Source organism: Petaurus breviceps, unplaced genomic scaffold (assembly GCF_028583685.1).
Source record: "Petaurus breviceps papuanus isolate PSGF00001 unplaced genomic scaffold, PetGlider_PUasm1.0 88904, whole genome shotgun sequence".
Lineage (NCBI taxonomy): Eukaryota > Metazoa > Chordata > Mammalia > Diprotodontia > Petauridae > Petaurus > Petaurus breviceps.
In genome coordinates this window covers 92478-105802 of record NW_027186984.1, presented here as the reverse complement: position 1 = coordinate 105802, position 13325 = coordinate 92478, and the positions used below count along the sequence as shown (strand labels likewise).

Here is a 13325-nt window from a genome sequence, read left to right as displayed (position 1 = left end):
CCCGCCCCCCGCAGCCTCCGGGAGCCTCTCCTCAGCGCTAAAAGGAAAAGGGGAAGGGCTACCGGAGCGGGGCGGAGGGAAGGGAGGGGTCCCGCGCCCCGCGGCCGAGCCCCCGCCTGCAGACAAAGAGCCCGGGACTTGGGGGGAGGGGCGGGGCGGGGCGGGGCCCGGGAGGGGAGCGGGGGGGGGGGGGGGGCGGGGGGGGGGGGGGGGGGCGGGGGCGCGGTGCCCCCCCCCCGCCCCCCCCCCCCCCCCCTTGCCGGGGGGGGGGGCGGGGCGGCCCCCCCCTCCTAGGGGCCGGGGCCCCGGGGGGGGGGGGGGGCGCTCGCGCCCCCCCCCCCCCCCGGGGAGGGTGTGTTCCGGGGGCCAATGGGGAGCGGGCGGGGGCGGGGCCACGCGCGCCCGGGGGGACCAATGGCAGCCGTGTTGTCTAAACAGAAAATACTATTATGCTAATGAAGCGGGCGCCCTGCGGGGGGGGGGGGGGGGGGGGTGGGGCGGCGCAGGTATAAAGGGGCGCGGCGGCTGCGGCGCCGCAGCGCGGAGGCGTCTCGGTCCCCCCGGCCGCCCTTCTGCCGTCGCGGTAGCAGCCGCTGCCCGGTGCCCGCCTGTGCCCGGCCTCGCCTGCGGCTGCTGCGGACCGGCCGGCTGGAGCCGCACCCACCCACCCACCAGCGCCGGAGCCGATCGGACAAGTGAGTAGCGGGAGGGCGCACGGGGAGCCCCCCGGGGCCAGGGCGCGAGCCGCCCCCCGCACCCCTGCCCTGCCCCGCCCCGCCCCGTCGGGTCTGCAGCCCCGCCGCGGCCGCCTGACGGTCGGCTCGGCCGCTTTCCCCGCAGGCATGGACTTGACGGGCGACCGTCGGGCGTTCCCGGTGGAGGCCAGCGCGGGCGTGTGCCGCACCCTCTTCGGGCCCGTGGACCACGAGGAGCTGGGCCGTGAGCTGGTGGGCAAGCTGGCCGAGATCAGCGCGGAGGACGAGCGCCGCTGGGATTACAGCTTCCAGGACGACAGGCCGCTCCTGGGCCCGGGCCGCCTGCAGTGGCAGGGGGTGGACGAGCACACGGTGCCCGCCTTCTACCGCGAGACGGTGCAGGTGGGCCGCAGCCGCTTCCCGCTGCTGGCGCTGCGCCCCGCGGCCTGCCCGCCCCTGCGGCCGGCGCCCGGCTGCGTGCCCGACGACGAAGGCCCGGGGCCCGAGGGTGCCGCCGATGCCCCCGTCGTGGCCGTCACGGAGGAGCTGGCCCTGGACGCCGACATCGACTCGGACTCTGGCTTCACCATTCTGGCCACTGCCCGAGCCGGTGCCCCAGCCAGCAACGCCCTCATAACAGGTGAGTCCGGCCCCGGCCCCTGGCCCAGCCCCGAGTGGTCCGGCCCCGGCCCCTGGCCCAGCCGCGGCTCTGCTGGTGGAGCCCGTGGGCGGGGCCAGAAAGTGACCCCACCCGAGGGGACTGAAGGTCGGACAGTGCAGTGGAGGGGGCTCCCTCGAGCCTCAGGTTTTTAGGGGAAAGGCGGTGGGCATTTCCCCCTCTCCACTCGCGTCGGAGCCGGTCCCCGAGAACGCTGGGGATGCTCGGGTTGAGCGGGGCCTGAGGAAAGTGTGTCCGGCACGTCGAGGGGCGCCTGCGGTCCCACCTGGGCCTTTCCTCATCAGTTTGTTCATTCGCAGCTTTCTTTGTGAAGCGCAAGAGGCCCCGAGCCTTCAAACCTTTTCACCTGGACCACGATCTGCCCCGCGGGCGGAGCCCGGATCCCGCCCCTTCGAGCCCCGATGGCTCGGACAGCTCGGGCTCGGACAGCTCTGTGGGCGGCTCGGGCCGGGACAGTCCAGCTGGCCGCAGCCGCCGTGTTCGCCGCACCCGTCGAGCCCGCTCCGCCGCCCCCCCCTCTGATCAGAGGCCCTGTAAGCGCAGTCGGTAAATAAGGTGAGTCCGGCTCTGGTCCCAAGGTTAGCCCTGCAGCCCAGTCAGGCTTGTGGCCTCGGGGCAGCCTTTCACTTTCTCATCTCCTTCTCTCTGTCTCCGTCAGCTTATATTCGAGCCTTGCCGATGGCCTCCACTCAGACTCCCTGCACCCCGGAGGAGAGGGCAGGTGCAGGAGAAGGGGGCAGCCCTCCTTTGATCGGGTGAGACAGCTGTCCAACCGGGAGCCGCCTCCCTCCAAGCAAGCCCTCAGAAGGACCGACCTGCTTTTGTACTTTGATGTAGCAACCGACGGCTGAGCCTGCAGCCCGCCCCGGGGCAGTGTTTAAGAAAAAAAAAAAAATCCAGTAAAAAAAAAAGTTTGACAACCGTGCAATGTATTAAGTTTTATGTAGAAATTGTTTATAGGCCTGATGTGAGTAGCTGGTCCCAAAGTTCGAGAGCTTTAAGAAGTCATTTCTATAAAATGTGTAATCTCTGCTGGAAACTCCGTTCCCAGCCCATGTATATTTGTACAAAAGTGTAAGAAGTTATACTGCTAATAACTTAATTCCCTATTTATGGCAGACCTGCTGACCCTCAGTTCGGCTCTGGGGAACCCAGAGAGGCCGAGCCTGCGGCCCAGCAGCCCAGGCAGATGGACGGGCAGGGTCCTTCCTCCAGACCTCAGGCCCACCTCTCTAGCTACAGGAACCCGGGCTCTAGCTTCCGGGATTTTTTATTTTACTTGAAAAGAGAAACTTGTTTCCTTGATTCCTGAGCCGGTCTGTACCACTGCGGGTTCAGTCCTATCACACCGTTAATAATAATAAAGACTTAAATACTTCTTCGGGTTTGGTCTCCTCTCCTTGGCTTCTCTTCCCTCCTTCCCCCAAGCAGCCCCAACTTGGCCCAGCAGCAGCAGCCCTGGGGTCTGCCCAGGTGGCTGGAGCCCTGGCCAGGCCCTCAAGCTTTCCCTTTCTCCTAGGTTAGCTCCTTTGGAAACCTGCCCCCAGACAGCAGAAAGCCAGGGGCATTCTTCAAAGCTTATTCTTGTAGCTGCCTTCCGGGCAGGAGAAAGGGGGTGGGGGTGGGGGTGGGGAGACCAGAGGAGGGCGCTTTCATAAAGTCAGGAAAAAGGCCTGCACCTGTTGGCAGCTGGTAGCTGGCTGAGAAGGGTCACTTGCTTGCTTTAGAAAATGGCTTCTGCTTGGAAATACATGTGGACTGGGAAAGGGCATTTGTGGACGTAGAGCCAGCAGACAGCTGTGGCCCTGGGGCTCAGTAAGCGACTTCCTCTTGGGCCCCAGCTCCCCTTCCCCCCACCTCCACCCTGTAGGTCCCCAAACTTGTGCCGGGTGGCAGATGACCCGTCACCTCCAAGTGTCAGTCACCTCTAGTGGGACCCTGTGATTGTGAAGGAGGAAGCCCCTTATCCTGGGTCTGGAAGGTGTGAATGAGATGAGAGGGTGGGTGTGAGGAGAGACAGAGACACAGTGACCATCTTTGTTCCCAGGCTCTCTGGAGATGAAGCCCTCAAGGATTCCAGTCTCATTCTAGCCAGTAGGGAAGGTCGCTTATCCCACGGGCCCAGCTCTGGCTGGAGGAATCTGCCTCACTCTCATCAGAGGAGGGTAGCCCGGGTCCTTGTTTCAGAAGGAGAGTCATTAGCCCAATGGGAGGGGTGGAGTACAGAGTAGGTATGGTCCCAGGGAGGCATGGCTCAGCAGGCGAACTTCTAGGCATAGGATCCTGTACAAGCCAGACCCTGGTGTGCATCAGAAGCACCCGGTCTGAGGTGATCGGGGAACTCCTTAGCAATGCCTGGAGCCACACAATTGGCCTCACCTTGGCTGCTGTTTGTAGAAAAGGCTTTCCCTGCAGCCCAGCAAGAGAGAGCTTCTTTATTGCTGACCTATAAACCACCCAACCGTGTCTGTGAGTGGAGGGGTCGGGGTGGGGGCCACACAAAACAGCCTACCAAGACTGAGAACAAGCAGGATCATTTCTGGAAGAGACTTTCTCTCGTTTTCTCTCTGGCTCTTTTTGAGGCGACCTATTACAGAGCAGGCCTCCAAAGCTTCCTTGACTCAAGGGGGAGGGCCCACAAGATGCACACCAAGCACTGTTGACCAGCCAGGGCTGGCTCCCAACTGCTGACCGACTGGGAACCCTCCCAGCGCATGCTCAGACACTGATCTGTGCCAGAAGTTAGACCAGCTCGAGCTCCCCAACTCTCCCTGGGGTTTGCCCCTCTTGGCCTCCTGACCCTTCTCCTTTTCCTCCTCTCTATTGGACATCAGGCTCAATAATTCCATACAGGCAAAATCTAGTCTGGACAGGAGGTCACTTGCCCAAGGTCTGCCCACAAGGGAGTGGCAGAGTAGCCCCACTGGCAGCTTCTACAGGAAGGTTCCAGAGCTCTCTGACCCTAAACGACTGATCGAATTCATTCTGTACCGGTCTGGTATATATTTGAATGAATGAACGAAAAGGCAGGGCTAAAGGTTAGGAGCTGCCAAGCGCGGTGCAAAGGCGCAGGGCTACACGCAGGCAAGCAGAGAGTCCCGGCTTCAGGATCTTCCCTTCGGACAGGTGGGGCTGACATACACAGGGGAGTCGGGGTGGGGCGGGCGCGTGGGGGAGAGCTGGATTGGTGAGGACTCCAGAACTGGAAAGGGAAGTTGGAGGGGAGGGCTTGGAGGCACGGCTGCAGGTAAGGGAAAGGCCAGGGAAGGAAGAAGAGGAGCATGTATTAAGTGCCTACTAGATACCAGATACTGAAGAGCTTTACAAATCTCATCTTGATTGATTTTGAAAACAATCCCAGGAGGTGGGTGCTATTATCATTCCTTTTTTACAGTTGAGGAAATGTAAGCAAATAGCGGTAAAGTGACTTGTCCAGAGTCATGCTGCTAGGAGATGTCTGAGGGCAGATTTGAACTTGGGTCTTCTGGACTACAGGTGACCGTACCACCAAATAGCTGGGGCCCATAAGCCGTCAACAGAGCCGGAGGGGAGATAGAAGGGTGACTGTGGCCACTGCTTCCCTTTGTTCTCTTCCAATAGATGGTAAACTCACTGAAGACAAGGATTTTCCCCTTTGTCTTTGTATTCCTGGTGCCTGGTACAGCGCTGGGCCTTTAATAAGACCTAAATGAACGCTTATTTGGTTCAGGAATTCCATACTGACCCCCAGTCTTTCCCGAATGATCGGACATCTCAGACTGGACATCCTGGAGACATCTCAGACCCAACACCTACAAAACAGAGCGCACCCTCCTTTCTGCCACCCCTCCCTCTCTCCTCAGCGCCCTCTTACCGAGGGCACCTGATATGGCCTGCATCCTTGCACTTTCTCACGAAGGGCCACCCCTCAACCCCTCAACGCAAAGAAAGAAAATAAGCAAAAATGAGCATTAAAAGCCCCTGACAATCGATGCAGTACTTCCCACCTGCAGGCTGCTGCCACCTCTGCAAAGGAGTGAAGGGACAGGTTTTCTTCTATCTCCTCTTGCTCCTTTTAACCACAACATTCCTTTTTTTATTGTGTTGTAATTGTTTTTCCCATTTCCAAGGTTATAGTCATTGTATGTGTATGTTGCTTCTTGACTCTTTACTTCACTCTGCATCAGTTCAGGTAAGCCATCCCTGGCTTCTGGATCCATCGTATTCAGCATTTTAAAACCAGACTTAGATTCGTCCCACAATTGGTTTAGCCCTTGCCTAATCGATGGGCAGGTATCTTACTTAGTTTTCAGTTCTCTCCTGCTACAGAAAGTGCTTGGATAAAGATTTTGGTTATACAGAGGCTTCCCTCCCTCCCTCCCTCCCTTCCTTCCTTCCTTTCTTCCTTCCTTCCTCTCTTCTTCTTCCTTCCTTTCTTCTTTCTTTCTTTCTTTCTTTCTTCCTTCCTTCCTTCCTTCCTTCCTTCCTTCCTTCCTTCCTTCCTTCCTTCCTTCCTTCCTTCCTTCCTTCCTTCCTTCCTTCCTTCCTTCCTCTCACTGTCTCCTTTTCTCTCCCTCTCTGTCCCCTCCCTCCCTCCCTTCCCTTCCCTCCTTCCTTCCTTCCTTCCTTCCTTCCTTCCTTCCTTCCTTCCTTCCTTCCTTTCTTTCTTTCTTTCTTTCTTTCTTTCTTTCTTTCTTTCTTTCTTTCTTTCTTTCTTTCTTTCTTTCTTTCTTTCTTTCTTTCTTTCTTTCTTTCTTTCTTTCTTTCTTTTCTTCAATGCTCCTCTTGGGATATATGCCTGGCAGGAGAATCTCTGGGTCAGAGTATGGACAGTTTAGTTACTTCATTTGCTTGATTCCAAATTGCTTTCCAGAAGGGTTATACTAATTCACTGCTTTACCTAGAATACATTAGTGTGCCTGTCTTCCCACAACACTGCCCATCTCTGCCCATGTGTGAAGTGAAACCTCAGGGTTGTTTTGATGTGTGCTTCTCTCTCCCCCCCCCCCCCCCCGAGCGTCGTGTAGGGAAAGAGTCTTTCTCCCCTTCCTTCCTCTCTCCCTTCTCCCCCCCCTCCCCCCTCTCTCTCTCTCTCTCTCTCTCTCTCTCTCTCTCTCTCTCTCTCTCTCTCTCTCTCTCTCCCTCTCTCTATCTTTCTCTCTCTCTTTCTCTGTCTCTCTGTCTGTCTGTCTGTCTGTCTCTGTCTCTGACTCTCTCTGCTTTTTTTTTTTGGAGGGAGGAAGACAAGGCAATTGGGGTTCTGAGGTCACATTTGAACTGAGGTCCTCCTGACTCCAGGGTTGGTGCTCTATTCACTTCGCCACCTAGCCACCCCTGTAGTTCTCTTATCATTAATAATTTAGCACATTCTTTCATGTGGTTGTGAATACTTTGTGATTTTTCTTTTGAGAGCTGTCTTCCTATATCCACTGACCACTTATCTATTGGGGAATAGCTTTTGCGATTACATATTTCTGTTAGCTGTCTTGGATATCAAACCCTTATCCAAGAAATCTTATAGAAAAATTTTTCTCAGATGTCTCTCTTCTTATTCTAGATGCTTTAATTCCATCAGAGCAGACATTTTTCAATTTGATGCAGTAAGAAATGCTTTATTTTATCTTTCGCAATGACATCAATCTCTATTGCTTTGGCAAGGAACCCATCTCCTACCTATAGCTCTAAAACACAGATCATCCACTTCTCCTCTAATTGTTGAAGGCATCATCTTCAATATTCATTTACTATGTTTTTATTTTGAATTTATAATGGAAAATGGTGTAAAATTTTTGTCTAAACCTAATTTCTGAAAGACTACATTCCAGTATTCCCATCACATCTTACATCCTAATAACAAACAAAAAGCCACCCAATTCAATATGTTTGATAGACGCATTTCCCTCAGTTTTCCTAACTGTAAAATGGGGGTGATTATAGCACCTAACTCACAGGGTTGTTGTGAGGACCAAATGAGGTATTTGTAAGAAGCACTTAGCACAATGCCTGGAACACCGTAGGTGCCATATAATTGCTTGTTTCCTTCCCTTCACCTTGGCCCCCAAGGGAAGAGCTAGAAGGAACAATGTGTGGATGGAGGTTGCAAAGAGGCAGATTTGGGCTTGGTGTCTGGGAGCAGAATGGCCTCTTTGGTGGTCATGAGTCCTTTTGCGATGGACGTCTCCAAGCTCTAGCCAGATGGACACTTGTTGGGTGTGTTATACCAGTAGAGGGAATTCCTGTTTGAAAACTGGTTCAGCTCATTCCCCAATTGATTAATGGTTAAAGGCTGTGAAGAGGCAGTTTCAGAAGAAATCAAAGCTATCTATAGTCATATGTAAAAATGAAATATTTATAGCAACTTTTTGTGGTGACAAAGAATTGAAAAATGAGAGGATGTCCCTTGATTGGGAAAATTGCTGAACAAATTGTTTTACATGATTGTGATGGAATACTGTTGTGCTATAAGAAATAATGAGCAACGGGGCGGCCAGGTGGCTCAGCGAGCAAGAGCACCGGCTCCAGTGTTGGGATGACCTGGGGATCGAATCCCGGGCTCGGACACTCAGCACCACACCAAGAAATAACTGGCCGTGTAACCTTGAGCAAGTTACTTAACCCCGATTGCTTAGGGGCGGCCAGGTGGCTCAGCGAGTAAGAGCACCGGCTCCAGTGTCAGGATAACCTGGGGATCGAATCTGGGCTCGGACACTCAGCACCACACCCAGAAATAACTGGCCGTGTAACCTTGAGCAAGTTACTTAACCCCGATGGCTTAAAAATACAAAAAAAGAAATGATGAGCAAGCTAATTTCAGAAAAACCTGGAAAGACATATGAACTGTTGCAAAGTGAAGTGAACAGAACCAGGAGAACATTGTATACAGTAACAGTGATGCTGTGTGATAAAGAACTGAAAGTCTTAGCTATTCTCAGCAATATGATGATCCAAGACAGTTCTGAAATACTCCTGATAAAAAAATGCTATCCGCCTCCAGCAAAAGAGCTGCTGGAGTGTGCGTGCAGTTGGAGCCGGACCATTTCCATTTTCTTTTCTTTATAGTTTCCCCCTTTTGGTCTGTATCTTCTTTCCCACCATGACTAATATTGAAATATATTTGACACGATTGCACATATATAACCTGTATCAAATTGCTTATCATCCAAGGGAGGAGGAGGGGAGGGAGAAAATTTGGAATTCAAAATATTATTTAAAAATGAATGTAAAAAATATCTTTACATGTAACTGTAAAAAACAAAACAAAGCAAAACTGGTTGAGCTGATGGCCTCCGAAGCTCCTTCCTGTTCTTCGGGTCTGTGTCTGGCAGCACCCAATTCTCTTGCCTTTCTTTCCTTTGTCCTGTGCCCTGAGGACTGGCCAGCTCCAGGAAGACCCTCTCTCCCACCTAGTAACCTTTCATCTCTTGCACCCTCCTTGTACTTTAGGACTTGATGGGCAAAGGAGAAGGGAAATTGTGTTCCTGTCCCCTTGTCATCGCCCAGAACTCTTGTTCTTTTCAGAGCAGTCCTTGTAACCTGCCAGAGAGAGGCTATATTGGGATTATCATCAGGGACTAGGGGTGGCACTATACCCTTTGGACATTCTCACTGGTCATCCAATCCAAGCCAACACCCAATGCAGTGCAATGTGTTACCCTCCAGTCTAATCCAATGCAAATCTGGCAAGCTTTCATGAAGAGCCCGCAGGTGACCGTGTAAATCCTGACGTCACAAAGTTTAGATGAGACAGTCCCTGCCCTTTAAGGGAGGCAGACATTCCATAGTTGGCAAACTCTTTGCTTAGAGGATAAATTCCATTATTCCACCAAAAGTTGCTTGGAATCATGGTTTGGAGCTTTAACATAGAATAAGCTGTGTCGGACCCCAGGAAGAGGAAATAAACTTCCTTTTAAGGCTACTATCTGCTTCCCCACGTGGGTGAGCAGCAGTAGCATAGCTGGGGAAGATGGTGGCCTCCCAGTGCCAGGGACCAGCACTTCTCTGGATGGAAGATTCTGGTAACGTTCTATGCTTCCCTGCACAAGGTTCACCCCAGGATCATGGGAAGAGTGGGGGCTCTCTTTAAGCTGGCTTACACCGAGAGTGCTTCAGTGTATTTGGAGTCAGTGGACCTGGGGCTAAAATCCAACTGTCACCATTACTGCCAGAGTAACTTTGGGCAAGTCACTCCTTTTCTCTGAGACACGGTTTCCTCCTGTATAAAGTGAAGGGACTGGCCTAGGTGACAGACAGTAAGGGCGCTTCAAACTCTGCGTCTATGATCCCACCAATGGGAAGGGACTGCGCTCTTGGGAACTTACTCGGGACAAGCACACATGATCTTACCAGTGTGTCCAGAAATTCTTGGTGGCTACTCCATCAATATCTCCTGCTCCTCAGCCAGCTTCTGGATTACTTGATCCAAGAGCAAGGGGAGAAGCTTGGTATGCATGCCCCACATGCCTGCGTGTGCACCTGTGTGAGTTCTGGCCTGTGCTGGACAGGGACATACTGTATTAGGGCTTCTCCATTAGAACACAAGCTCCCTGAGGGTAGGGTTTGTTGCATTCTTTGTCTTTGTATCACCAGTCAATCACGTAAGTACGGGCTGAATGCTTGATGGAAGACAAACGGAAGCAAAAAGGATCACTGTTGGACGGAAATCTAGAAACAGAGTCCATCAGAGCAGAAAGAGATCTTAGAGATCATAAACCCAGTCCTTTCATTTTACAAAGGAAGGTACTGAGGCTCAGTGTCACCCATCCATCTATCCATCCTCCCTCCCTCCCTCCCTCCCTCCCTTCCTTCCTTCCTTCCTTCCTTCCTTCCTTCCTTCCTTCCTTCCTTCCATCCTTTCTTCCTTCCATTCATCCATCCATCCATCCTCCCATCCATGCATGCACTCATTGCCGAGTTGTTCTCCAAAATTCAATTGTTTTGGTAATGAGGCCCATTAACTCTTTTGAAAAATGATCATTCCCATAACAGCATTTAAAGGGAGTTTTGCATTCTTCTGATGACTTTCACCAGTTACACCTGGCTTCCTGCCCTAGTTCTTTGGGTCTGCCCCCCATTCCCACCCCAATGAAAAGCTATTTTTCATTACTCAGATGAGTGAGCAGCCCAAGAATCTGTTTAGGTCAGCATTTTCAGGAGCATAGAATCATAGATTTCAAGGCTGAAAGAACTTCAGAGACAATTCAGGCCAAGCCTGTCATTTCACAGATGAGGAGACTGAAGCCTAGAAAAGTCAGGTGACAGGTACAAGGTCACACCAGTAGGAATGAGCAATTGAAGCTCAGTTCTCGCATTAGCCTCCAGGCTTCCCTCTACTTTTAACCTTCTTTCTTGCTGGCCTGTGGCTGGAGGTTGGTTGTCTGGAGTCCTAGCACGCAGCAGCTCTTCCAGAATCCTTCACTCCAAAGGTCCGCCAGCTCTGAACACTCTCCAGAGTTCCTTCTGCTGCTTTTGGTCTGAACCTTCCAAGTCAATGTTCCTCTTTTCCCCCAGATCTTTTTTTCTTTAAAAAATGGATTTAATTTCCTTTCCACTCACTTAGTGATGGAGTGGCTTATTCAGCCCAGAAGCTATTTTTTTAAGGTCAAGTAATGTGCAGCCCCACCCTGGGACTTGGCCTTGCCTTGGGTGAGGGTCCTCGGGATAGTCTGTGGCATGGGCTGAGCTGAAGTGTGTCTCTGGACCAGGAGGGTTTTCTGGATGCACAAGGAGAAACCAGCCTGGCCTTTGGGTATAGAGAAAGCTCTTTGTTACTGCCCTGATTCTTCTCAGGCAGTGTGAATCTGGGTGATATGCACCTTCCCCAGACTGGTGGAGTCCACTTCCCCCACCTGTCTGGTATCCTCTTTTAAGCACCGGTGGGTTATGGGGATATTACTAATTGGGTCGCCACTATCACCCGCAAATAGAAACAGCTTTCAGCACCTAGGATGCAGATGGGAAACCCACAGCTCTCTAGCTGATGAAAAGAGTTTCCAGTTCATCACATTCCTGGCCCCCAGAAAAAGAAAGAAGAGAAAAGAAAGCAAAAAATAGCAGGAAGGAGGGAGCTAAGAATCCACACTTTGAAGGAAGCACATGGCAGTTCCCCTGGAGAATCCCTTGAAGAGCTTCCATGAGCAGGGGCTTGAAAGAGAGAAGGGACCCCAGGAGAGCTGGATCTTCCTCTGGAAATGGGCCACAAGGGAGTCAGCACCAAGCTAAGGCTAGCACAAAGGCAGAAAGGATGCTGCACAGAGGCTGGCCGCCCGGCCGCCCCAAGGGACCTCTAGAGAGAAGCCAAGCCGTGCCATTCTCCCAGGATCCAGGACAGACCAGAGAAATGATTCACAACTGGTGAAAGGCACCAAAGGAAATAGGGGAAACCCTTCCCCCCCCCCAGTATATGGGAAGATAGCGGATATGGGGAGAAGCGTTAAGCTCGTGGAAATGACAGTTCCTAAAGTACGTTGTCGTTCAGTTGTTTGAATTGTGTCTGAGTCTTCATGATCCCATGTGGGGTTTTCTTGGCAAAGATGCTGGAGTGGCTGGCCATTTCCTTTTCCATCATGGAGTATATCCCATAGCATTGTATGAGAAGGACAGGGAAGGGGGCAGATAAATGACAATGGTTACAAGCTGAGAGCTATAATGTGACCCAAGGTGATGCCTCTGAAACCAGGAGCAAAAAGCAGCCACAAAGGACTGGGACATCCAACTCCAGTGGGGGGCTAGGGCTCTTGCCTGCCCCCGGGGGGGGAGGGGAACACACTGGTTCCCAGTGCCGTTCTTAAGAGGTGAGTGCCGAGTCTCTGCTGGCTGCTGAGCTCAGGCTCTGCAAAGCTCAGGAAGGCTGGGCAGGATGCCTGGCTGAGAAAACCAGAAAATGACCCATGTAGAGTATTCCTGTCAGAGGGGGTGGCTTCCAAAGCGACAATCCCAGATACTTCCATGTTTTCTGATCCCCTGGGACTCAGGCAGGAAAGCTCGAAATCTCTACTGCCCAAAGTGATGGGGTCCTGCAGTTCAGTACAATTAAATTAAATTATACATAATTCAGCACAATTCAATTCAATTAAGTTCAAACAACATTTATTAAGCACTTTCTTAATATTATCCGGCACTATGCCAGGTGCTAGACATACAGAGGCAAAAGCCAAAACAGTCCCTGCTTGTCCTCGAGAAATTGGCCTTCTATTGAGGGGAGATATGTAATTTCTCTTGGTGCTATGTGTAACAAAGGGACATGTGGCTGCCAGACCAAAACTCTTCACATTTTTCTGGTTAACATTGAAGAAAATGACCTATCCCTTGATCTCACTCTCTGGGCCTCAGTTTCCTCATCTGTGAAATAAAGGGGTTGGACTAGAATAAGGGGTGGGGAAACTGTGACCCTCTAGGTCCTCAAGTGTGGCCCTTTGACTGAACCCAAACTTCACAGAACACATCCCCTTGATAAAAGGATTTGTTCTGTTAAACTTGAACTTAGTCAAAAGGCCGAAAGCAAGGACCTAGAAGGTCACATGTGCCCTTGAGGTCACAGCTTTACCACTCCTGACCGATGGTCTCTTTTCCAACTCTGGTTTATAACTCTTGTGTAAATGAAAGGTTTAAAAATTATCGTTCTTTTTTTTTTTTTAAGAAGAAAAGTAATTCTGGGGGCGGCTAGGTGGCACAGTGAATAGAGCAACGGCCCTCTATTGGGGGGTGACTGACTCTAGAGTCAGGAGGACCTGAGTTCAAATCTGGCCTCAGACACTTAACACTTACTAGATGTATGACCTTGGCCAAGTCACTTAACCCAAATTGCCCTGCCTTCACCCCTCCAAAAAAAAAGTTAATTCCAGTTAGAAAAAAACCAACATTCACAACTTGGAGTACGCCATTTTAAAGATGAGATTAGTACATTCTAGAGTACACAATTAAAGAGATTTTGAGGACCTGGAGGAGAGTCAAAGGAACTTTCACTTTTGGCCCAG

At 51.9% G+C, this 13325-nt stretch overlaps 1 protein-coding gene across 1 annotated transcript; it reads left to right on the top strand.

Moving 5' to 3' along the window:
- The first annotated feature begins 521 nt into the window (after window positions 1–521).
- On the top strand, window positions 522–2752 carry LOC138176419 (cyclin-dependent kinase inhibitor 1C-like). Its single transcript, XM_069107208.1, has 4 exons — window positions 522–695; window positions 841–1335; window positions 1674–1929; window positions 2033–2752. The coding sequence occupies exons 2-3, from the start codon at window positions 843–845 to the stop codon at window positions 1922–1924; spliced, it is 744 nt and encodes a 247-aa protein (XP_068963309.1). The 5' UTR covers window positions 522–695; window positions 841–842; the 3' UTR covers window positions 1925–1929; window positions 2033–2752.
- The last annotated feature ends 10573 nt before the right edge of the window (window positions 2753–13325 follow it).